This window comes from Andrographis paniculata, unplaced genomic scaffold, assembly GCF_009805555.1.
Source record: "Andrographis paniculata isolate CXL003 unplaced genomic scaffold, ASM980555v1 Contig95END, whole genome shotgun sequence".
Classification (NCBI taxonomy): domain Eukaryota; kingdom Viridiplantae; phylum Streptophyta; class Magnoliopsida; order Lamiales; family Acanthaceae; genus Andrographis; species Andrographis paniculata.
Window position 1 is genome coordinate 1,896,766 of NW_026137634.1, and position 25,041 is coordinate 1,921,806.

The 25,041-nt window shown below is 34.1% G+C and overlaps 4 protein-coding genes across 8 annotated transcripts; 1 reads left to right on the forward strand and 3 right to left on the reverse strand.

Annotated features, from left to right (window-relative positions):
- Positions 1 to 20: 20 nt before the first annotated feature.
- LOC127243204 (PHD finger protein ALFIN-LIKE 4-like) lies at positions 21 to 4,049 on the reverse strand. The gene is made up of 5 exons (XM_051263101.1): positions 3,784 to 4,049; positions 3,578 to 3,610; positions 1,032 to 1,260; positions 689 to 824; positions 21 to 559 (listed from the first exon to the last, which is right to left on the reverse strand). Exons 1-5 carry the CDS (start codon positions 3,872 to 3,874, stop codon positions 314 to 316), a joined length of 735 nt encoding a protein of 244 aa, XP_051119058.1. The 5' UTR covers positions 3,875 to 4,049; the 3' UTR covers positions 21 to 313.
- A 3,334-nt stretch (positions 4,050 to 7,383) lies between these two features.
- Positions 7,384 to 14,218, reverse strand: LOC127243464 (polyadenylate-binding protein-interacting protein 4-like). Of its 4 annotated transcripts, none has more exons than XM_051263494.1 (15): positions 14,112 to 14,218; positions 12,924 to 13,084; positions 12,709 to 12,852; positions 12,480 to 12,610; positions 12,071 to 12,255; positions 11,674 to 11,845; positions 11,447 to 11,596; positions 10,525 to 10,637; positions 10,262 to 10,325; positions 10,131 to 10,164; positions 9,264 to 9,583; positions 8,994 to 9,140; positions 8,705 to 8,770; positions 8,560 to 8,625; positions 7,384 to 7,769 (listed from the first exon to the last, which is right to left on the reverse strand). In XM_051263494.1, exons 2-15 carry the CDS (start codon positions 13,051 to 13,053, stop codon positions 7,734 to 7,736), a joined length of 1,758 nt encoding a protein of 585 aa, XP_051119451.1. In that variant the 5' UTR covers positions 13,054 to 13,084; positions 14,112 to 14,218; the 3' UTR covers positions 7,384 to 7,733. The 4 variants fall into 4 exon arrangements, with proteins under 4 accessions (XP_051119451.1, XP_051119452.1, XP_051119450.1 ...); XM_051263495.1 differs by having other exon boundaries at positions 12,480 to 12,601; positions 14,061 to 14,187; XM_051263493.1 differs by having other exon boundaries at positions 14,061 to 14,187.
- A 2,671-nt stretch (positions 14,219 to 16,889) lies between these two features.
- On the forward strand, positions 16,890 to 19,775 carry LOC127243273 (putative late blight resistance protein homolog R1B-17). Its single transcript, XM_051263206.1, has one exon. The coding sequence runs from the start codon at positions 16,977 to 16,979 to the stop codon at positions 19,638 to 19,640; it is 2,664 nt and encodes an 887-aa protein (XP_051119163.1). The 5' UTR covers positions 16,890 to 16,976; the 3' UTR covers positions 19,641 to 19,775.
- Positions 19,776 to 19,928: 153 nt separating this feature from the next.
- On the reverse strand, positions 19,929 to 23,613 carry LOC127243274 (phospholipid:diacylglycerol acyltransferase 1-like). Of its 2 annotated transcripts, none has more exons than XM_051263207.1 (7): positions 23,393 to 23,613; positions 22,845 to 23,275; positions 22,070 to 22,292; positions 21,686 to 21,969; positions 21,237 to 21,573; positions 20,896 to 21,155; positions 19,929 to 20,796 (listed from the first exon to the last, which is right to left on the reverse strand). In XM_051263207.1, exons 2-7 carry the CDS (start codon positions 23,252 to 23,254, stop codon positions 20,313 to 20,315), a joined length of 1,998 nt encoding a protein of 665 aa, XP_051119164.1. In that variant the 5' UTR covers positions 23,255 to 23,275; positions 23,393 to 23,613; the 3' UTR covers positions 19,929 to 20,312. The 2 variants fall into 2 exon arrangements, with proteins under 2 accessions (XP_051119164.1, XP_051119165.1); XM_051263208.1 differs by having other exon boundaries at positions 22,845 to 23,297.
- Between the last annotated feature and the right edge of the window lie 1,428 nt (positions 23,614 to 25,041).

The window sequence follows — 25,041 nt, forward strand, 5'->3', positions numbered from 1 at the left end:
AAACATAGCCAAATGATAAATGTAGCTAAAGAAAGAGCTTTCTTAACCAGTTCATCACAAAGTGACCTATTAAGACAAGACCATATAGTTGATAAGAAATAAGAGGTGTCTTACTCGGACATAATACTGTACCAAGGAACGGAGAAACCGAAACTGAAACCGCAACCGGAATTACGCATTCACATTCACAGGTTAAGAACTAAATTTGACGACCAAACGAGAGAGAAAGGATCTAATTAAGGAAAGCAGTGACGACGATGACATCTGGGAAGTTCTTTCCGGGGGTAAAAGAAATGGCGGCGCAGCGCAGCAGCTATGGGCGGGCTCTCTTGTTGCTGCAGGTAGGGCATTTGTACTGTTTGATATGCTCGGCTCTAGCTGGGGTTATCTTCACACACTTTCCATGAAACCACTTCTCGCAGACATCGCAGCATATCCAGAACTCATCTGTTCCATAGTTCTCGCCGCAGGCGCCACATAAGGTGTCGCCATGCTCCTCGTCTTCTTCTTCATCCAAGCCTTCTTCCTCGTCTTTTGGCTGTGGCTTTGAAGACTTTCCCTGATGATTAATTTGATCGTAAAATCATATAGTAACATGGAAATAATGTTATCAAACTTTCACGGCCCTAAATTGATAAAATCTGAGAATCAGTGTAGGAAAATAAACTGGTATCAAACCCATCCCTACCGCTTTAGAGTTTGACTTGGATTTGTTGCTGCTGTGATTTGAGGCCGAAGATTTTTCCTTCTGTTGCTTCTTGGCAGCACCTGTCACAACTTCAAAAACAGTCGGGAGATCATTGATCATGTTGAACAGACGCTTCCTGCAACAAGAAATGGCAAAGGTGAGCAAAGTGTTACCATACGCCAGAAGCAAACGATATGCAGCATAAATTAACATAGCCATGTAAAGGTCATTTCTGATTCGAAAAGAAACAAAAACGTATATTTTCGACATAAACTGGTAGAGAAACTTGGCATCATAGTGTCGGTAAAGGGAATTGACACAATAGGAAAAGCAGTAGACCAACCTGTCAGCTTTGTCAAATCCAAATCGAGCACCAAAATAGAAGGCGACAGCAAGCAGCCAGGAATCACTGTGGACAGCAACGAGGGATAGCCAGTCTTTTTCTTGCATCCCATCTCTAGCAAAGTTGATGCCCAGGGCGGGCTCAGGAAGTTCAGGAGGGACTTCCTCAGCCGGCAAATTCACTTCCCATTGCTCGCTAGGAAATCCATACAAGCACAAGTTTTCCTTATCTGAATCACAAGCATAAATAAGCAATATGAGCATGAGCGTGAAGGTACTAAGCTAAACAAAGTGAAACAAATATATAATTTAACCCGCCAGAAGTAGACAATGCCGTAGTCCGGTTTCATGGGATAATACAATCCAAATGAGGAATTTAACAATGTATGGAAGATAGATTTATACAATTAAGTGTTGAATTTGATAAATGATTTTATGGAAATGACAAAATGGCACAAGGAGTTGTCTCAAATGAAAATGAAGCATACAAAAAATCTCAGACAATCTGTGCTCACAGTTAGAAGCTTACGCTGAAGTTACAGTGCAGTACATGCATTTGTAAGTTTTTACTTGGTTCAGAGTTTACATGAAATACAAACGTTGGTCAATCTCGGATAGCGGTTGAATAGCGATCTAACCTAAAATGTTATAGCTGGATAGCAAGATAAAAGCTATTTGAAAACTTAAAGAACTGTACATGTAAAAAAATTATTAACATACAAAATCACAATTTTAGCATATGAAAATTTTAGAAATTAATCTCATACTTATCATTCTAACTAATACAAAAGGTCTTACCCTAAACAAAACAAAATGTCAAAACTATGATAGATAGTTATATAGATAAAAACAATTGAATTACTACTAATTTGATAAATAAATAATCAAAATTAATCTAATTCAAAATCTACTAGGCAAATTTCTTCCTCATTTTCACTCTCCATTTTTGTTCTATAGTTAGCTTCAGTCCGACCGGTCACGCCCCACCACAACAAGCAGCTATTGCCACAAGTGCATTAATCACTGTGATGGAGCAGTGGTGGCGGCAAACAGCTTCTCCATTACATGGCAGAACAATAGTGGCGCTACTGTACTCTATTGACTTACAAGTATAGAATGATGAATAAGTTAAAGAACACTGGACGATTGGAACACAAATTTATCAGAGAGATTGGATGATTTAACCTCTGTTAAATCCAATTAATTTTAATCAGTAGATGAATTAAAAAGTGTACAATGTTGTCTCTTCCAATCCAATTGAGTAACAAGATGGAATGTCAGCGAACACCAACTAAAAACTACAGGCAATCACACAAGCATACAAAAAGTGCTAGACAGAGAAACATGTTGCCTCTAAAGTTAATACATGAGGGCCAATAAACACCTCTTAAAACAGTAATATATTGTTACGACTTAGGCAATGCAACGTGTTTACATCTGAAACCATCTCAAAAAAGGATACCTACAACAGAAAAAGCTACTATGGAAGATTTCTTAAAATATATCAACAGGGAATATAGTTGGAGTTGAAAACAGAACATAAAATTCCAATCACAGCTACATTCATTCAATGTGATTTTCCAACTAATGATGGTATCATTATGAGACAAATCATGACCATCAGTCATCAGGATCTCATACCAAGCCACAGTAAATACCATTTTCATTGGCTACGCCCAAAAATTCAGAGTTTCAATAAAAGATTGAACAGAACAGAACAAACTACGAAAAATACAAAACATCAACCTAGCATGTGTTGCTTCATCCCTTTGAATGAATGTCCAACCAACAAACAAATTAAAGAATATAAACTAGCCACTTGTTTAAACGATTTCACAGAACTCTAGACACAGACACAACAAGATCTAAGAAGTAACAGAAAATTTCTTCTTTGACCTGAAAACTTAAAATATTTGAATTTTCATACCATTCATTGCACACTTAAAAAACGATTCCCCTCACACTTTGTATTTCCAAATAATGAAACAAACCAAACTCATCAGATTCTGACTCAATTAATATGCACCAATACTCAACACACTTTCCACTAAGAAACTGCAAATTTGTAGCACGAAAAGAGAACACTTCCTGCAATCAATGATCGAACCCCAAAAGATTTTGTTGTTAAATAACACCTAACACAGCTATCTTGCCAATCCTTTTCCATAACTAAAATCAACACATCCATAGATACTATAGATAGTCAACACATAAAAACCTCAGTTGGAAGCTATACGCAAAAACAAAACTCTTCGTAAAGAAATTAAACTAAAAGAAATCAGGCAAAAATAGCAAAGTCATACGGAAAATCAATGAGCGCAAAGAACAGCATCCAGAAACCCAACACACTCCCCTAAAAACACAAACTAAGATCTCAATCGAATTCAATCAAACCCTAAACACACAATTTCGCTACACCGTATCCGCGAAAAGTACCGCCATCAATTTTCCCCCAATTACAGGCACCGCAGCACTCAGAGAAAAAATCGTAAATTAAGCGCGAGAAAAATTAAACAAATCTTTTTGTATACATATAAATATATATACCAGGATCGCACTGCTGGAAGAATTCTTCGACATCTGCAAACGAAAAAAAGCCCGCATTAGTCAAGAAGATAGAACAAAACCCAGGAAGAAGACGAAGCCGCCGACAAACAAACCCCGACCCAAAATCGGGGAAAGGGCACAAACAGTAGGTCAGAAAGCAGAAACCGAAAAGAAAAAGAAAAGAAAAGAAAAACCAAAACCAAAACCTGCGGTGAGGGCTTTGATAAGCCCCGCTCTTCGACCCTTAAAATCCCTAAAAACTTCTTCAACAGTGCGAGGATTGTAGCCCGCGTCCATTCTCAGTTGGCGACTTTACAGAGTGAAAAAGGTGGAGCAAAACTGGTGGGGCGGGGAGAGGAGGGGAGATTTAAACCCTTAGAAGGGCAAGGGCAGGGAATTGTTCTTGGTCTTCTTGGATTGGGAATTGGGAATTGGGGATTGGGGGCGGATTTGAATCTGATGAGGATTGAGGGGTTTAACTATATTTGAGAGTTATATGATGTGTCCGACAAACCCCACAATTTTATTTTTTAAATATAAAATAATAATAATGATAATAATATTTTAAGTTGCATAAATTTTTATAATAAATAATTTTTTTTTAGTTTCTGCAGACCTAGTTTTTATTTATTTTATAATTTATTATGGGAAATAAATAAATAATTAATAAATTGAATTTGTGTTTTTGTGGTAGAGAGAGAGAGGGCGAGACGTTATATTGTGGTGGGATCACATCATCGCATCACTGTCGTATGTTTTGTGCTGCGTCACTCGTTTTATTAATGGGTTTCTTCTTTCTTTCTAAATTTTTAAATTTTATTTAGATTAATTAATTATTTTAATTTTAATTTAAATTATATTTATTATACAAAATAATTATTTTTATTAATATATTTTTAATTAGATCTGGCTTTAAGGATTTTATTTATTTTTGTGTGTTAATCTTTTAATATTAATTATAATATAAAAATATAGTACAAAATTAAGAAAAAATTACAAAATTATTTCAATTAGTGTTTTATAATACTAATAGAAAGATATTGTACAAAAAAATATACAAGCGGACAGAAAAAAAATATTTAATAATTATATTCTCTCTCCGTCCGATAACCAGGTATTCATTTGTTTTTTTGCACAATAGAAATGACTAAAATAACTTATTGGTATGCCGTGATATAAAGGTAATATTTTTGTAATATATTGAAGTTGTAAGGGTATTTGTAATGTTAGCTAGACAGTACAATTACTAAAAAAAAATTGAAATAGATAGACGATTAAAATGAAAAAAATGAATAATTTGTTATGGAACGGAGAGAATAATTTTTTTAAAATTTTATATTTATAATAAAATTTTGATGGTGCAAGAGTATTATTGATTTAAACGTTATAAGTGTAGATTTTGAAATTTGAAAATTAAATTTGGATGTGTTCACGTAATAGTTTTATATTATATTTAATTTTTTTTTTTTAATTTAGGATGTGTTTGTCTAGGGGTTTGGATTTTGGATTGAGATTTGAATAGTAAAAAGTTGATTTTGAATAATTGCATGATGTGATATAAATATGTATTGTTGTGATGTTTTAAATGTAAATTTGATTTTAAGTATAATATAAAAAATAAATGTCTGATTTCATATTTTTTTAAAAAAAAATTGTGTAAATAGTAAAATTCAAGTAAATCCTTCGAACAAACACACCCTTGCAGTATCATATAAAAACACAATGTTTTTAAACTATCAAATCATATTTAAACAAATTCGAAACTTTGGACTTTATTGTAACTAATCAATAGCTGTCCAAACCAATACCCTTTCTATATATTGGATAATTATTTCATTACTTTTAAGTGTTGCTTTTTTGGAATTTATTATATATTTTCTTAATTTTGATAGTGATTTAAACGCACAAAATTAATAGTAGAAAAACAAAACTTTTTTTTTTTTTTCCAGTTCAAATACAATCTAGTAACGCACTACAATGTAAGTTTGAAAATTGAACGTGAAATTAAAAATAGTAAAAAATTAATATTTCAATAATAATTTAACATAAACTAAATGAGTATTAATATTCTCTCAATTCCGTAAAACTTTCGAAGTCTGCCAAAATTTAGAAACACAAACACGAGAATCACTAAAATATCTCTTTGATGTCACTATTATTTTTAGCCAAACCTATGATGATATAATGAATAAAGTTATTTTATATTTTAATACTTTGAAGTAAAAATAACAATTAAATATAAATATTATAAATACTTTAAGGAACATATATTTATTTATAACGTGAGAATCTGCATTTGTTATTCTTTTGAATGCGCTTTGGATCTAATATAATGTAAACACAAGACAAGTCACACTAGTTCTAAGGAATATATATTTTAAAACTAAAATAAATTCATACTTCATAGTAAAAAATTAAAACATCTTATTCTAAAATTCTAAAAAACCTAATTGTGATTTAAAAAATGTTGCAAAAAAATATCATCTCCTTTAAGATTTAACAACGGTTGAATGTGACAAGCTTGAAATACGATTTTTGTTTTTAATTTCTATTTTTTTTTTTTCATTTTAAATCTGCTAAAAACAACGATTAATCGATCGGACGAAAATGGAGATCAGAATGCTTGAGTTACTGCACACCAAATTTATAATACAATTCTTCTTGTATTTCACCAAACCCAAAAATCTAACAAATCAAATTCACATCCAAATTTGCCCATTTAGTTCCAAACCACCGGTTCTTAGTTATGGTTTAAATAAAAATCGGATTCAAACTGACGACCACTATAAAGAACAAGGAGGAAAAAGAAAGAAGGAAAATAAGCTGGTGCCACCGGATGCCTGAGGAAGAAGGAATAATTGACGCAAAAAAAAAAAGAAAGATAATTGAAAAAGAAAAAAGAAAAACTCTAGTGTGGCTCCGTCTCCTCGAGGTGGCCGTTTCTACTCATCGTCTTTTTTCTTTTTTTATTCTTTTCAAATTATTTATTCTTCAGATAAAAATTGGAGATAAAGAAGAAAGAAAAAGATTTGCCGTCGGGGTGAAGAAGAATTGGAGAAAAAGAGCTTAGGGCGTGAACAAGAATTTGGAGAAGAAGATGGAAAAAGAATACGGTGTAGTTGGGGAGAAGAAAAGAAAAATAAGAGCAAGGAAGATAAATAAATTAAAAATATATAAATAAAGGTATAGTTAATCTACAAAATTTTGAAAACCACAAGTACAAATATAATTTTGGAAATTTTAGAATCCAAGAGGTTTTTAGCATTCTGAAAACCATATGAGAATTTTTGCTGTTTTGTCTACTTAAGATGTGTTTGTTTGAAGGTTGAATTTTAATTTGAAATTTAATCAATAAAATTTTTGAATTAATATAATTATATAATGTGATATAAATATATATTAATATAGTGTTTAATTTGATATTTTTGAGAAAAAAAATTGATAGAACAATAAAAATTGATTGAAATTCTTTAAACAAACACAACCTAGATGTTTTAATTTGATAAACATATTTTTTTTAAATAAAAAATTAGATTGATAATATAAAAATTAATATTTTATATTAAATATTTTTTATAAAAAAATAAAATATATCTTATATCTTGAGGATATCTCAGTAGTGAATGAAGTACTATAAACACAAAAAACACCCCTCATATGCAAGAAAAGTGATTCATGGCGCCAAGATGCAATGAAAGAAAACCACTTCAAAAGATCACAAACATGGCAGATCAATGGAGAGAAAGCCAAAACCAAAGAGGGGGTGGGGTGGGGTGGCGGAACACGCAGCATCTTATCTACAAAAATAAACTTAAAAAGCTTCGAAATTATTCACATCTCAAAAACAAGAGGTCAAAAACAAAATAAACAAAAAGAACAAAAAAAAAAAAAGCATAAACAGAACTCTGGACTCAATCTTCAAGAATCATCAGACTTCATGGCAAGAACCTATGATTATAGCTAATCTAATAAAATATAGATATTTTATATCAAAATAATTGGAGGATCAAATTTTCTGTAGGTGTCTCCGTCAATTTTCTTCAACTTCGGCGTCATTCTATCCTAAACATCATTCCCAAGCTGCAGTCATTTATTAGCATCCGAAAATACTATTCGCCCATGCCTATTGCAGATTTGTCGATGCTATTTATAAGAATCAATTAGAATTCCCTCTTCCCTTATATGACATGTCCTGCATAACAAATGTACGAAGGAGCTAAGAATGGGATTAGAACATTGAGAAAGACATCAATCAGTAACCAATTTTCAATATACCATCCCGCGACTATTTCATTTGTAAAACAAATGCATTCTCCAAATGTAAATCTGCTCGAAGATAGTGACATACCTCACACAATAAAATTTCCTTTCGCCACATGATAGTTTTAGCAGAAATTAACTATATGGTATTAAAAATGTTGCTTAATGTGCCTATAATCTTAAATGTTTTCTACCTTCTCTATTGTAGGTGTTTTGTTTCTCTAATTGACTATCACAAAGGTATGATATCAACGAACCTATCGTGCCATTACATTCTCACTACGATCCTTACATTATTCTTCACTTTGTACAAATTCTCTAGAATAAAAAATAAATTATGCAAGAGTATCAGACGTCTGATAATGCCAAGAACGTTCAAAACACAATGCAGTTTTCCATTTTAGTGAAGTTATCTCTCGTCCCCTTCCTTATTTTTCTCTTATTCAATCTATGTTTGAACTTATTGAAGGAATGAAAAGTTCAAATCCTAGCATATTCAGAGCACATTGGTTTGAAGAGGTGTGTGTAGAATACTCTAAAGTGTTTATAAACATGGGCTTTACCGCTAGTAAGAAGTTTCTGCAACTGATGTTAAAATTAGTATGTAAAATGGGACAATGAATTTTATCAACCTGTCCATGCCATAGGCGTTCAGTAACATTGACACTCCAATTACAGCCACAACAATAATAAAGGAACAGCAGAAGAATAAATAGACATACCGCGGGATATGGAGGCATATACATGAATGGCCGAGGCTGCCCGAACATCACCTGCTGCTGCCCATACTGCATCGAAGCTAAGTCAAATTTCCATCTACTACAAAACAAGTCAGAATGTTGCTTGTATGACTCAATTATAACCAACCTGAGGTCCATTTGGATAATAGTAGGAGTGCGCCATTGGTGGCGCATAAGGGTTGTATAAAACAGGCTGCACCCGCCACCAAAAAGAAAGGATAATGTCAGTTATGGGATTAGCCACCGATAGGAAAAAGCCATGATAACAGACACAGAGAGATAGAATACTGGACTCAGGATAAACCAATGAGGAACAAGAAGGTGAGAGCTAGGCTTTCAAATCTTCAAATCACATTTTCCAATTATCAGCTAGAATAGTTTGTGACAAAATAATTGAACAGTGAACAAAGACTCACCCCCATACCAACCGGCATGCTGCGCATATGTTGCATGAATGGCATGCTAGGTTGATGATAGAGAGGATTATTGCCAGGAGGTGGCAAATGCCTCAAAGGAGGCTGAGATGGAAAAAAGCTCATTGCATTCGGATTCAACTCAAATTCCTGCAAGATGGTCAAGAGGGACAATAATAGAGTAACGTTGAAGGGAGAATTTGGTAGGAATTACAGAAATACATACGTCACATTTGTGAACACAGAAACAGCAGTGCAAAAGCCACATCATACCTTAGCATTTATATACAATGTCGGTTTCTCCGCTGACAACGACCCAGAAGATGAACTTGCCGACAATCCTTGGCCAGTGGAAGTTGAAGTTACACCTCCACAATCAGATATAGTTGGTGCAGCAGAACTACTAGGTTGGGCAAGAGAGCCAGTATTCACTTGTATTGTGGGAGGTATTGGATCCTCTGGCGATACACCAGAAGTGCTGACCTTCTCCTGATTCTTGATTGAATCATGTGATGGATAGAATGCTATAGCATTTGGGGATAATTTACTTTTACCCAAGCTTTTTTTATTTGAATTCTGAGTTGAATTTGAATCTGTAGAAACAGATTACTGCATGTAAGACTTAAAACATCCAAAGGACTTGATGGCATGACAAAGAGAACAGAATCTAGAAAAATCAGAAAAACTTCAAATATAAGTACATTTTCAATACACTGAAACTTTAAAGAAGAAAATCTAAATGGATTGCGTGAATGGCTCAAAAATAGGTGCAAAATAACCTCTATAGAATGAAGATTAACAACTTGGAGGGGTAATAGAACACTCACAATGTGCAAAGCAATGTGTTGGCTTTAATGAATCCTACTTTGGTTCATCAAAAGTGAGGGAAAAACTTAGCATGTGTAGGAAAACATGCATATTTATAAAAGATGAGGAAAAAATTCTTGAACACACACAAACACACACAAAATAATACTAATGAAATAAAATAAAGGATTGCAAGCATCCTTCTTGATTAAGCCCTTCCAAAAGGAGAAAGAATAAAAGTGGGCAGAAATGCATATCGATAATTCATGTTTATAAATGGATCACCTAAAATCAGGAAACAAGAAAATAAACACCAGCAAGACATTCTCTCACCTTCAGCTTTTGAAGATTGATTTTGATCAAGCATCTGGGGAAAAAAGGAAATATTGAGAGTGGAGTAGTTAGTCATCATATTTTCAACTATAAAATAGGTCTATGCTTAGTAGCTTCAAACAAACACCAACCAGAGGTACTTCTTTATCTTCCATAGTATCTTCACATGTTCCAGAGAATTGGTTATCAGAAATCCTGCACAGAAAAAACATTCAAATTAGCCGCTCACTGGAGTTTCAAATAAAAGTATGGTTTGAATAAAATAAGCACAATCCTAATCTTTCAATCGACAGTACATATTTGCAACTAAGAAGCAATGTATTAGTTTATACATTAAGCTCGCTCCCGTTGGAGTTGACTGAAATTTCAAAATTCAGCATGAAAAAATAAAGACCTGGTCATTTCAGTTACAGAGGTTTGTTTAAGACTCTGTTCCGTTATTGATTTTTTTCCATAATCCTCTGAGGCAGAATGCACACCCATGCTCGTAGCAGTCCAAGAAGATCCCTACAGCAGAAAATGTAGAAACCAATAAAAAAACATAGTTCAACATCTGCCAAAGGCCGGTAAAAGAACTAACGATATCAATGGATGCAATTTGAAAATGGTGAAAGAATGTGTATGCTAAATTTAAAATAGGATAATAACAACAGTCCAGGCAAAACATAACCACAACCTATGTTGAACAAAAAGATATACAAATGCCACTTCACTTTCAATGCAAATAAATACCATACGCGTTTCAGATGCTAAATAACAATTAACAACTGTCACTTCAGTTCAAAATTTTAAAATCCTGTAATAAATCAGGAAAAAACAAGAAACTTGATCCATCATCTCGACACAAAGATCACATAAGATTCCTAAAGCACAAGGAAACCGAGAATTGTGCAAACTCAGATTATTGCCAATTAATATTACATTCATCAGCTAGAAGCATTTTAATGATTCATTGTCCCGTGCAGAACACTTCAAAAACTACAAATGAATAAGTGGATTCAAGATTTATTTTTTTTAATTTTTTCTCTTAAAAGTAAAAGATGAGATAGGACACTAGAATGGATTCTTAGAATTTATAATACTGCTGTTTCTGCCAAAATAAGATTTGTCTCATAATAATATAAGATGGAATAAAATATTTCAGGTAATTCCGACAGGTTGGAAAGCATGTTCATCTACTGAATATAGAAGAATGGAAAGCAAAAGAAAAAAGAAGAGAAAGAAAAAGGAAAAAAAAAATCGAACATCTGAAGTTGTTAAATCATTAGACAGAAGGTAGCATGACAAGGAAAATATATTTATTGGAACAAACTTACCTTCGATGAGTATTCTGACGACACTTGAGTTCCATCACCAACTGTCTCACTACTCTCATCTATTCCATTGTCATCAACTCTCCGATGAACAGAAGAATATCTTGTTTCCTCGTCAGTTTCAAAATTTTCAGCAATTTGAATACCCCTCTCCTGTGAATACAATAGATTTCAGATGAAAAGAACACAGGAAAATAAAATTACACTTAATTAGCCATAAAATGTCTCACCTCTGCCAGATGGAGATCAGAGGTTTCCTCAATCTCTCTTTCTATAAGTTCTGCCATTCTTTCCTGGTCTCTTGTACAAGGGCCCTTTTCAAGCTTTGTTGTGTAAAGTTCCTCACAATAGGTGGTTTTCACTCCAAATAAAGTTTCATTTGTTTCAAACTGATCCCAGCTTCTAATGGACATAGCAAAGCATAGCAGAAGTCAGAACACAAAAAAAAAAAAATTCTTCAGAAAGCTGAACAATATAGCAAAACTTAAACAGCAAGATTTACCATGGCTTTACTACAACTAAAATTATGGTATAAATGAATATGATGGCGAGCCTTTTCGAAAAAAACAAACAAACCAAAGGTCATTCATTCAAGGAAAAATCTGAGAAGAGGAATATATCCACAACCTATTCATGTTACTATCAAATGTATTCTCCATATCAGGACACGAAGGATCATTTGCATCAGGGACCCAACGTTCTAATTCTCTCTCCACTTTCTGGGACTTTGATAGGCAGGAATCAGTAAAGTGCTTTAGCTGATTTTGTTGCAACAGCTCGGTTGTTTGCTCATCCCTCGTTAAAGGCACCCCCTATTGCATTCAATGAAAAAAAAGCTAGTCATTGCATTGTCGAACAAAATCCAATAGCATAAAAACCTTTTCAGAATTCTTGAACAGCTGCACAAAAACCATCGATTCAGTATTTCTACAAACATCAGTGTACACAGTGGAATTTTCATAATGTCGATTTCGCAGCCTAGATCTGACACAATTTACAAGAGTTGAATCAATTTGGTGGAAGGAGACAAGCAAACCTTTGCTTTCACTTGTTCAAGATCCGCAAGAGAAATAACCAACATCCCAGTAGTATTTCCTGAAATATCTTTTGAGCAACCAGAACCACCTTTAACTAAGCCAGCCTTTTCCAAAACAATTTCTGCACAAACTAAGAGAATTACATTACAATTTATAGTGATTGAAAACATTGCTTTTTTACACAAATGCAGTTACTATGTACACGAATGTAGAACTATGTTAGCATACCACAATTCTCTGCATTTCTGGCTTGAAATATCCCAGAATATATAGATCCATCCAGCAAGCAAACATCGACTTCATGACCAATGAGGCATGAGGTTATATGCACTAATCTTTCACTCGAAGATGATTCAAAACTCCCCATTTTACCTAAAACCACTTCGGTAGAGCACAGTAACATTAATGTTGCAGATGGAAATTAAATTGTAGCGAACACATACCAAAACTAGTCCAGCTGGAATTTGTTTTCATTGTCTGTAACTTGTTATCAGCTCTGGATACAGCATCTCTTTCAACTTTATGACGGTTATATCCATTATATGGATATGTAGGATGCACAACCTTATGCATATTCACTCAACAGATGACTCGGGAGAAATGACTACAATATTAACAGAAGCGTGTAAACAAAAAACAGTCAATTTAATATAAATGACAAAGAGAATATAAAAGTGACAATATCCAATAATTTCCAGCAAAATAAAATGCTGATGTTATCTCCTTTTTTTCAATTTGTAGGTGCATCGAACATGGAATTCAGAATTTCAACCTTTTATACACTCAAAAATAGAAAATACAATTTCATCCAGAACCCGTAATTCGATCCCAATGTATGTAACATACATATTGCAGAGTGTATCCATAAGTTTCAGAAATCATAGGAAGAAAGAAACTTCCATCAAAATACCTGGTCAGTAACCCCACTCGTTTAGTCAATCCTACTCTAAGTCACCGTTAAATTTCTTAGCAAATCTCTTACCTACCAATCAAAACCCCTCAGGTGGTAAAAAGAAACAGTAGTTACTGTTACACAAACCTTTTCATATATGATTTGACTAGAAATAATCTCCAAGCTGTAAAATCCAATTGTATTCACTCAATCAACAATCAACAATCACAATCAACCCAAGATTTTGAAAAAACGTAATTTGACAACTAAGATTCGAAAAGGGCGGAAAATTTTCACATAAATAGTAAACTAGCCGCCGCCATGCATCTTCAAATCAATTTCCTTGCCTAGAACAACAACCTCAACCGTTCAAACTCAATTAACTCTACTATCACCCATTAACCAAAATCAAATTGAAATAGGGACGTACATTCGAAAAATATCTCGAAAATCAGACATGACACAAATAGTAAATAGAATCACGGCAATTTAATTTCCTCGTTAATCCAAGCATTCATCGGAAAAAATCGAAAATTAAGTAGAACCCCCGAAACCTAGAACCAATTTTTCCCTTAAATAGAAAAAACCCTAGAGAAATCTTCCCTACAACACCACGAATCCGAACCCACCGATCAGCGAAAAAAAATCATTAACAAAACTGCATGCATAATTCGGGAGAGACACTAACTATGGAAATAGAAGAAGCGATCGAGACGGAAGCTAGATCATAGAGGAAAACCGGAGAGTACGACGATATGGTAGTGCCACGCCAAATCTGGACTAGTAGCAGAGAAAATCAAGAAAAATCAAGAGCCTTCTGTAGTAATACGATCACCGATGATTATATATAGGCCTCAGTTTAGAGATTTATAATCTGTATTGTATATGATTCGGTGATCCGACCCGAATTATATTCGGGTTTGAATGTTTTTATTTAATTGTTAAACTTGCTTCTATTTTGGCTTTTTTGGGATCGTTGATTACTATAGTTTTGGGCCTTATTGATTTTTTTTGTTTTATTAATAAAATAAAATTATATTTTAAAAATAAATTCTTTTATATAAATTTTTTAATTTACACGGTTTTAAATATATATAATATATATTTTATTATTTTTTAAAAAAATTAAAATTAAATTTAAAATATGATTTTTTATATTAATATCTTATAAATTAAATAAAATATTAATAAATTTAATTATTTCTTTTGTTAACTTTTTTTAGTATTTAATTTTTTATCATTTATTTAAAAAATACAATTTATTTATTTATTTTTTTTTTATCAACATCTACATTATTATTGAAAAAAAATCACCAACTAAATATGTTTAGTTTAACAATTATAAAAACCCCAAAAATTAAGGATATGATAAAAAAAATTAAATATAGCGATTGCTAAAACATTTTAGGTATGCTGTGTGTATATATATATATAGATATATTTCCTTATATAAAATATTTTAACAAATTTTCTAAAATATTTTAGGTACATATATACATATATATATTTCCCTAGATAAAATACTTTAACAAATCTTCAATTTACTAAAATATTTTAGGTATGTATATATGGATTTGTTTGGTCATTTTTTTAAAGCAATTTTCAATATATATATTTTAAAGTCAATACTTTAAGTAGAACATTATATTTTATATTATTAATACAGTTATCTATTCATATTCATGGTATAAAAAATTTCAAATCAAAATACTAAATAAACAAAGCCATGTATTTGTTTAGAAATACTTAGAACAAATTTTAAATTTACTAAAATAGTTTAGGTATGTGTATATATATTTGTTTATAAATACTTTTAACAAATTTAATTTATTATTAATCAAGTATATTATGTGTGTTTGATTTTGATTTAAAATTGATTTAAAATAGATTGTTGATTTAAATAGTATTTTAATTGAATATTAGTAGTTTTTATTTAAAATAAAAAAACAAATACATTCTATTTTTTAAATAATTCAAAATTCATTAATATTTTTGGACCAGGCCTGATGGACCGAAAAAGGTGGTTAAACTTTATTTACCAGAGATTAAAAATTAAATTTTATCGAAAATATCTAATAGAATTTTTTAAAATTTTAATATTTCTTTATCCCGTTAGGTTAGTTTGTTTCATATATTATTTTATCAGATAAATTATATAATACTCTGTATTTTAGTAGAAATGTATAAAACATATTGTTTTAATTTCACAAAAAATGTTACATAATTTACTCTCTTGTGTTTTTATTTGTTTTTATTTGTATAATTAGATCTTTATTTATAACGGTGTATACAAAATTTATATGAACACGATCGACTTTCACGAAATAAATAAAATAAAAAGTGTTTTGTCATTTATACTAAAAAGACAAGTCAGTGTTAATAACCCTATTTTATTTATTAGTTACGCTTGTGTATAAAAAAATTATAGATGTGATATGCATGTTCTGTTGGCAATCAAGAACAAACAATTCAACTACGCTCACATTCAAAATTTACTCTCCTTTATTATATTTCTGCATGCATATTTTAGTTATTTACGGGGTTTAGGATGAAAAGTTCTTGAAAACCTAATTTTTACAATTTTGGATGTTGCTAGTAATCAAGTTGCCAATTTATGAATGCAAAATCCTCAACAATTTTCGGGTTCGAATTTTGGAAGAGGAATCTTTTTATACTTTTTGGATTTTTTTTTTCATGTAGAAAATAGAATTAAATATTAAGCTGATTTTTAGATATTAAGATCTTTGGAATATATGATTATCTATGCTGCTCTTGCTTCTGTCATGGCTGTCCACATTCAAACTTTCTCTTGGGGAGACACAAAAGCATGAAATTCATTTGTTGGAACTTCCGTTCTTGAATTTTTAGGTGACACTGTTATTCTGTTCATTTGATACATTGGAAGATGATTTTTCGCCCTCTCCCTCCATATGTGGCGGGGATGTTCCATCTCGGTTGGAGATGGTCTTATTTGGTAGATATGATTAGGACAAGAGAAGTGGTAAACATTATATGATATATTTCTTTTTAATAATAGGCTAAAGTCAACAAAAATTTTATAATTTATTTGATTCACCGTGATGATATGTTATAAAATTTTTATATCTTAGAAACTAAGAATACAACAAACATTCCTTTAAACATACAAACATATACTCTATCCGCTTGCTTAGGATCACATTTATCTTTTGCCGTCGTTGTACTTAATATTAAAAATATTTTTAATTTATATTACATTTTGATATAATAATTAATATTCAAAGATCAACGAGACCGTTAGAATCGAACGGATATATATATATATATATATATTATCATCCCTTAGTTAACAAAGAAAATAAATTGTATATTGAACTATTCCAAGAAGCATAGCTATTGATGGCTTAATGAATGTGCAAGTTGCTACTAAATGCCTAACTACAATATTATTATATATAGAGGTATTGTTGACCGATTCAAACTATAATATAAATTTCCAAAGTGCTGAGATAAGTAATCTCAATTGTGTCTCCAGGTCAAGTGTTCTAATCTGAACATTCTTCTTCATATCACAAGGGGAAAACCATTTGGTAGCCATTACTGCACTGCAATAAGATCGCTGGAAATGGGGTATTATGCTGCTCTTGCTTCTCTTGTGCACTTACTCGAGGAAATAGTCCATCGTGATCGATACCCAAATATCCTCCTTGGTAAACATCCAATTGTAAAATCACTTCTCGAAAAATTCAGTCTTCTTGAAGCATCATTGCAAGATTATTCATCCGAAGGCGACGAAGTTAGTGACCGCGTGGAAGCTCACATAAGAGAAGTGGCATATCGAGCGCAGGATGTTATTGAATCTAATATCACAGGTCACATAGATTTCAGATCAGATGTAACAATAAAAAAAATTTATCCTCTGATTTTTTGTTGCCAAGATTTGTTTTGGCATCTGAGAACTGAGGAGTGTAATGAAAATCTGCGTGACGTGGAGCAAAAAGTTGATTATGTTGTCGACGAGCTGAAGATGGCTGTAGCCGAGGAAAGGCAACAAATAAGTCGAAATTTGCAGATTCGTGGGTGTTCTACTGTTCTTGGTGTTGCTAAACTCCCAAAAGGCCGTAGTCGAAGAGATGATGTTATGGTGGGATTCGATGAATATCTGACCATAATTAAGGACCAGCTCTGCGGACATTCGTCGCAACTTCAAGTCATTCCCGTCGTTGGAATGGGTGGAATAGGCAAGACCACTTTGGCTCGAGCTGCTTTTGATGATCCGCGATCTGTGTATCATTTTGATCGTCGTGCTTGGGTAACTGTAACTCAAGATTATGATGTGATCGGAGTTCTTTGTAGCATCTTAAAAAATATGGGTGTTAATATTGACGGCTTTCATGGAGAGGACGAGGATTTTTTAAAGGAGCATATATACAAGCACTTAATAGGTCGAAGATATCTCTTAGTAATAGATGATGTATGGAGTACGGAAGTTTGGGATGATACAAAGAATGCATTCCCAAATGTCTCCGATGGAAGTCGCATCTTGTTAACTACTAGATTATCGGATGTCGCTCATTATGTACGCAGCTCCGAGTTTCTTCATGAGATGCAATTCTTGGATGTTGATACAAGTTGGAATTTACTTCGGGAGAAAGTGTTTGCGCAAGAACAATGTCCTCTAGAATTGGAAGAGGTTGGAAAGTTTATAGCGAGTAAATGTCGCGGGCTTCCTCTCGCAATCGTAGTAATTGCCGGTGTTCTTTCAGATGTCCGAACACTACATCATTGGGAAGAGGTTGCTCGGAATGTGAATTCTTTCTTGAATAAATCCGGCGACGAAAACTTGTCCAATATTCTATCTTTAAGCTACAATCAACTGTCGCATTTGCTCAAAGCTTGCTTTTTGTACCTCGGAAGTTTTCCTGAAGACTATGAAATCAATGTTTGTAGGCTCACGAGGTTGTGGGTTGCTGAGGGGTTCTTGAAATCTGTCGAAAGTTCCAAAACATTAGAGCAAGTGGCCGAGGAATGTCTAGAGGATCTAGTGAAGAGAAATCTTGTTCTTGTCTTAAAGAAAAGCGCGATCGGACGATTCAAGTACTGCATGATGCACGATCTTTTGAGAGATTTCTGTCGACAAAGAGCTGTACAAGAATGTTTCTTTCACGGATTAGATTGGAAAAAATGCTTCGATTGGTACGAGGAATCCATACGCCAAAACACGGAAGTGTATGATTTTCACAAGCCGTGGTTGGACTATGGTGCTCGCAACCGTGTCCGGACAATCCTATGGTTTAGCAGAGCATTCATCGACAATGGCTTCCTCTTCGGATGTCTTAGCTTCCGACTGCTGAAAATATTGGATGTATCCGATGCAGAGCTTAGTTCTGTCCCACAGGCAGTCTCGTCGATGTTCCATCTTAGATACATTGCTGTGAAACGAGCTGGGAGACAACGATTCCACCTTCGTCGCATATTCAAGCTTTGGAATCTCCAAACGATTGTTATTCTTGATCACTGCTCGAAATTGCCAACTGAATTTTGGCAGAAGCTGCAACTAAGGCATGTTATATCCACGAAGACGATGATATTGCCGCCTATTCCTAAGTTTACGCCTGTTTTGATACTTGAACACCTACAGACGCTCGAGACAGTAAAGGATTTCGTATACACCAAAAAGGCTGTAGAAATTATTCCGAACCTCAGAAAATTGAAAATGATCATCACTGATGGAGGAGATGAATTCTGGAAGAAGTATTGCCTCGGCAATCTTGTCCATCTGACCCTACTCGAGGAGCTGAAGATCTGTTTCGATGATCATTTCAAACGTGGTCGTACTTCATTGAAGGATAACATTGTCTTCCCATTGAATCTTAAGAAATTATCTCTGTCTGGTTGCAGAATCTCGTGGAATAAAATGACAGCAGTCGGCTCCCTTCCGAGTCTGCAAGTTCTCAGGATAAACGACGATGCATTTACCGGACAAGAATGGGAACCGATAGAAGGTGAATTTCGGCAGCTCAAGTTCTTGCTCATGAAAGGGTTAGATCTCAAGATTTGGAGAGCTGATAACACACATTTCCCACTCCTTCGACGCCTTAAAATCATCAAGTGCATATATTTAGAGGAGATTCCCATGGAAATCGGGGAGATTTCGCTGCTCGAATCCATTACTGTATATGATTGCAGCAGGGAGGCAGAAGACTCTGCTAAGCTTATTCTAGAAGAACAACAAAGCCTGGGAAATGATATGCTTCAAGTTCTTGTTAACAATAAGCTTTCGATATGAAGTTGGAGCTAAGCCTGTAGTAAGTTTATAATGAAAATTTTAACTGTCTTTATGTGTGCCTACGCCGAAGAGCTTTAGATTCTTTGGAATTTTGTCGAGCAATGCAAAATATAAGATCGAAGAATTGAGCCGATAATCAGTAACCTATTGGAACTGATGTTGGTTAACTCTCGATTGTAGATAAATAAATAAATCATACGTATTCTAAAAGCTTAAATTTTTAGGTAAGACGGTCATTTACATCATCTAACAAAATCAAACCGTTTAAACTCATAACAACAGAAATCAAAATCCGAAAAAAGTTAAACTCTAACTTCATATGTCTATATATGCAGAGACGTATACAAGCATAGAGCATACCTTCTTCACATACGAAACCATTCTATCTTCTATGGCAGCTTCTTATAAAACAAATAAAAATTACAATACAACATTAACAACAACAACGTTACCAGAGCTCTTGCAATGTCCCCAAGCTGATATTCTTCACCAAAAACTCGCATCAGCTGAGGCTAAATCGTCGATCCACCTCGCTTCCGATCGTTGTCGTCTGTGCTGTTAATACCAACTACTGTAACACAAACAATGCCACAAATTTCGATCTTCTTCGATGCAGATGACAACACATTGAGCTCCTCGACATTTATATCAGATTCTTGCATAGTCTAATTGTTAAAGTCGTAGCTTAATCTTCTCCGACCAGTCGAAGATGTCCGAGTACACCCTGTCGCCTCCCAGCTCGTTGCCAGTAGCTCCAGCAGCAACCCTCATGATATCCTCGATCAAGGCGAAGTTTCCCATGATATCGACATGGGCGCCACTCTGTGTGCCGCGGCCTTCTAGAAGAGTAGCCGGGGGAGCGTGGTCGTATTCCCTGACGTAGTTCTTGATGCCCGAAGGGTTAAATCGAGTTTTCCCTCGCCAAGCTTTCGCGCTCATGTACCCCGCGCTCAAAACAGGCACGGTTTCGTCGCCATCCACAGTGTAGACGCCGTCCTTCAAGCACATATCTTCGTGTTCTTCATCTGCAGATGTGTCGATTTGGAATGGAATGTAGCAGTCCGTTGATGGAACTTGCTTGTAGACATACGCGCGCTCAGTTGGAATCCCGACTCCGTACATTGAGATGATCTCCATTTCGGGGGCATTAGGCAACCTGCAAGGCGGAGTTTCAAAAATAAAATACAAATCGAAGGTATCAAAGCATCGCGGATAGTAATAATATCGAACGTAGATAAGAAGAGCACCGTCTCACTTTGTTTCTAAAGGATTCGACCAATACTTGTAGTGACTATACTTCGGGTCATCCAAATCATCGGCTATCCCATACGAATAATGAGCGCTACCACGAGCCATCATTTTTGGAGCGACGAAGGTTAAGAGGTCGACAATGTCTCCAGCAGTGTAGACTTTGTATTCAGCCACGGCTTTGACGCCGCCAATACCCATATCGTGATACTCGGTCCACACTTCGCTGCAGGTGCTATTGTCCATGTTGTTACCCTTTACGGCATCCTGCATTGAGTTATCGTAAATCAAGTAAACGCCGAGCATCCTTAGCATATCACAGAACTTCGATTTTTAGCAAATGGCTACCCGAAAGTCGACTCTCTGAATCTCAGAAGAATCTGCCTCTGCTAAATCTTTCCCAAATGATATAATCCGGCCATAATGTACACAGCTCCCCTTTGATTCACTCGCCTCATCCTCAGGACTTGCAGAATTTTCGGTAGTATCATCGCCATTATTGTTTTTCTTTCTTCGGCTAGGGACATGGCCTTCCTCGGGCGCCCAGTCCAGACCACCCCAAATGGTGTCGCCGCCTCTAGGTATCATAGACATTGTCGAATCCCATGTCCTCGTCATTCGCATTATATGCTGTAGAGTTTGGAAATGGAACAAATCCTTGTCGAGAACACCTGGTGCTATTGCTCTGTAGTACAACAACACATCCGACATATGATTCAGCAGTTTCAAGCTAAACCATTTAATCTCGTAGACATCAAAGTTCAACGATTTTTCAGAAATGACATTCACAAATGTACCTGGCAACGGCGATGTCCCTTGCTTCTGCAGAGAAGAGCCCAGAGACAGCTTTCGGAACGCCTAAAAGAGGTCCACCGATGTTCAGCACCGCCTTAATATGCTTGGCACACCAATCCGGTCCGCCACCTCCACCCATCGGCGCAGGCGCTTCTACCCATTTCATAAAATGCAAGAAGTATATGACTCCCATAGAATGTGGAATGATCACAGCTTTTTTCCCGCCATTCGTAGAGACCATCAGCTCTATGTTGCTCTTTATTCTACTGAGGGCCTGGTCACGCACCTGAAGTAAACACGCCATCAAATCCAAAATCAACGATCCTATCAAATCGAGCATATATATATATATACACAAATGTATGTATAACCATTGAATGATTAACCTCAGTGTTCTGAAATGAAAGTCTCCAGTCATATGAAGCCATATACATTGTTTTCTCCTCATACCCAATCTGAGCAAGATTAGCTATCAGAACAGCCCAGACAAAATACCCGGGAGCAAAATAATCGGCAGCGACCAGACCAGCTACCGGTCTGACCCGAATACCGCAAGGATCCAGACCAGTTTCGTTGTTAAGGGACATATGCTCCACCCAACACAAGGGCCTGCAGAATTCGGCAAACGGCAGATATCATAGGAACTAGAAGCACCGCGAATCAATTAAATCCTCGAAAGATCATTAACATTCTCAGCATTCCTATTTTTGGACATTTCAAGACTTCAAGAACTTGGACCATAAGCCCCTAACCATGAGGAAACTATACAAACCATACCAAAAGATTCGATAATCAAGCTAATGAAGAGGCGAGACAGAATCGCTAACAATACAATCGGATTAAACAAACACAGCAACATAAAAACAGTTCAAACACACCTCCATTGAAGCAATTCCAGCTACAATTCAATATATGATATTTCCTAATTCAACAAGTTTCTATCAAGAACAACAACTTCACATTATCCTTCACTAAATGCAGATTTCTTTTTAGGGAAAAATTTATAGATCTAACAAACTCAGCATTTCCTTGTAAGGAAACATTGTAACAACGTGTTCATTCCCTTTCCAGGATTCCAACCCCTTTCTTCCCTAATCAGTCAATTCAATTGAACCTAAATCAATGAAGAACACATATAGAACAACCAAAACGCAGAATTACCTCTTGTAGACCTCTCCGAATGTTCCTCCCCACAATCTCTTCCTAAACAACCCCTCCGCACACTGATGCCCTTCCCACAGCTCCAACCCCGCCGTCACAATTCCAGGCACGAAAACCACAGGATGCTTGGCAGTTAAACCTTCCTTCTTCAACTTCACGCCGGGCGGATCGGGCATAGGACCGGTTATGACCTCGGCCACATATTGGGGAAATGAGGAAGGCATCAAATTGTACATAAACAGCAGTCCCCACCACGCGACGCATATGCACCCAATCAACCAGCAGCAACTATCCAAACAAGACCACTTGTTGTGCTTCTCCGGTTTTCGAGTGTCCGGCTTCACCTCGTCCGGGTCGGAGATTCTCTCCGGCTCCTTCTCCGCCGCTCTCCTCCGCCTCAGCACCTGCATCTTCAGCTAGGCTTCGAACACCTGAAAAACCGCCAAAAAAATCCTGTCTTCGAGATTCAGCGATTTACAGATTTTCCTAGCTGCGAATGAAGTGAAGTAGTGAAATAGGTAGCGGCTGCTGCCCACACAAGGACCTACACGCTATTTTTGGTTCTGATTCGCCGGAATTGCGACGCCGGAGATGTGGCGGAGGGAACGGCCGAGATTGGGAGCTGAGATTGGGTTTTCTCTTCTTTGGCAGCTGAGATTGGTTGAGGATTGGGTGGTGCCGGGAGGAGGCGGGCCCGCCGGAGGAATGGGTTGCACTGATTGAATGCAAATTGATGTGGGTTGACTTGATTGGTTCCTTCGGGAAGGTGCAGAGTACTGTAACGTTATATATAATTCAATTATGCCACGTTATTCTCGACTTTTTTTGTTCTTTTTTTTTTTCTTTTTTAAAAAAATACTTCCACCCTCCGTCTTTAAAGTTAGAAGTTCTCGTTACTATATATATACGAGAAATATAATTAATAAATAATTAAAAATATATTAACAAAACTAATTAAATTTTAATATAAATTATTATAAATTAAAATTAAAATAAGTAATTAGTTTAATTAAAATTAAAAAAAAATTAAAATTTAAAATAAAATTAAAATATATTTTTTAAAAAATAAAAATAACATGAAATATGAAATAAACTAAAAATTAATTATTTTTAATTTATTAATATGATTATTGTAACAAAGTGGTATCTCAATGTTTATTAAAAAATTAATTATTTTTAATTTAATTAATTTGATAGTTTTATCTCAGTAAAATATATAGAGTTTTGACCTTTTCTTTTTTTTTTTAAATAATAATATATGTAATAATATATTTATAATTTAATTAAAATTAAATATATTTTTAGTATTAATGTATAATTATTTTAAAGAATACTTTGAAGGAGAATTTGAATTGGGACGACGAATTTTTTTTTTTTTTTGCTTATTTAATATTTATGAGTAAAATTGATATAAATTAATTTTGGCACGGATAAGTTTTATATTTGAACAATGTGTTTGGTTTAAGATTTGAATTTTTATACCCTAAAGAATTATTTTTGTTTTATAAAAGTTTCAATTTGGTTCGGTCTAAAGTTTAGTTTTTCATATTATAGCTCGAATGAGTTTTAGGATTTTTTGGTCAAGTTTATTTTTATTAGTTATAACTAAAAAATAATTAAAAATAATTGGTTGACATAATTATTAATAAAACAATTAAATAAATTAATTTGAATTAGTAAAAAATCAATTATCAAAATTTATCAATTTTAACTAGAATAATGACATTTAAATGAGAACATTAAAAATGTATATTTTGGTAGAACTGAGGAAATATATTATATTTTTATTACTTTCTTAAATAAAAAATATATTTATTTATACATAATTTAAAATTTATATTTTAAAAAATTTATTTTATATTAATTATATATTTTATTTATTTATTTATATTATATACTCCCTTCGTCCCGCGAGGGATGAATCTTTTTATTAGGGACACGATTTTTTAGATAGTGTAGATTAGTAAGTTATTAATAATAAATTATGATATTAATTTATTATTTTTTTATATGAATAATATTATTGGTATTTTAAAAATTTTTAAGATTATATCTAAAAAAATATATGCAGATATTCTATAGATAGTAAAATTTTATATATATTTTTATTTATTTATCATTACCATAAATTAATTTTATAAAAAATGAAGAGTTTTAAATATAGATAAAAAATTATGTTAATTAAGGAGAGATAGAA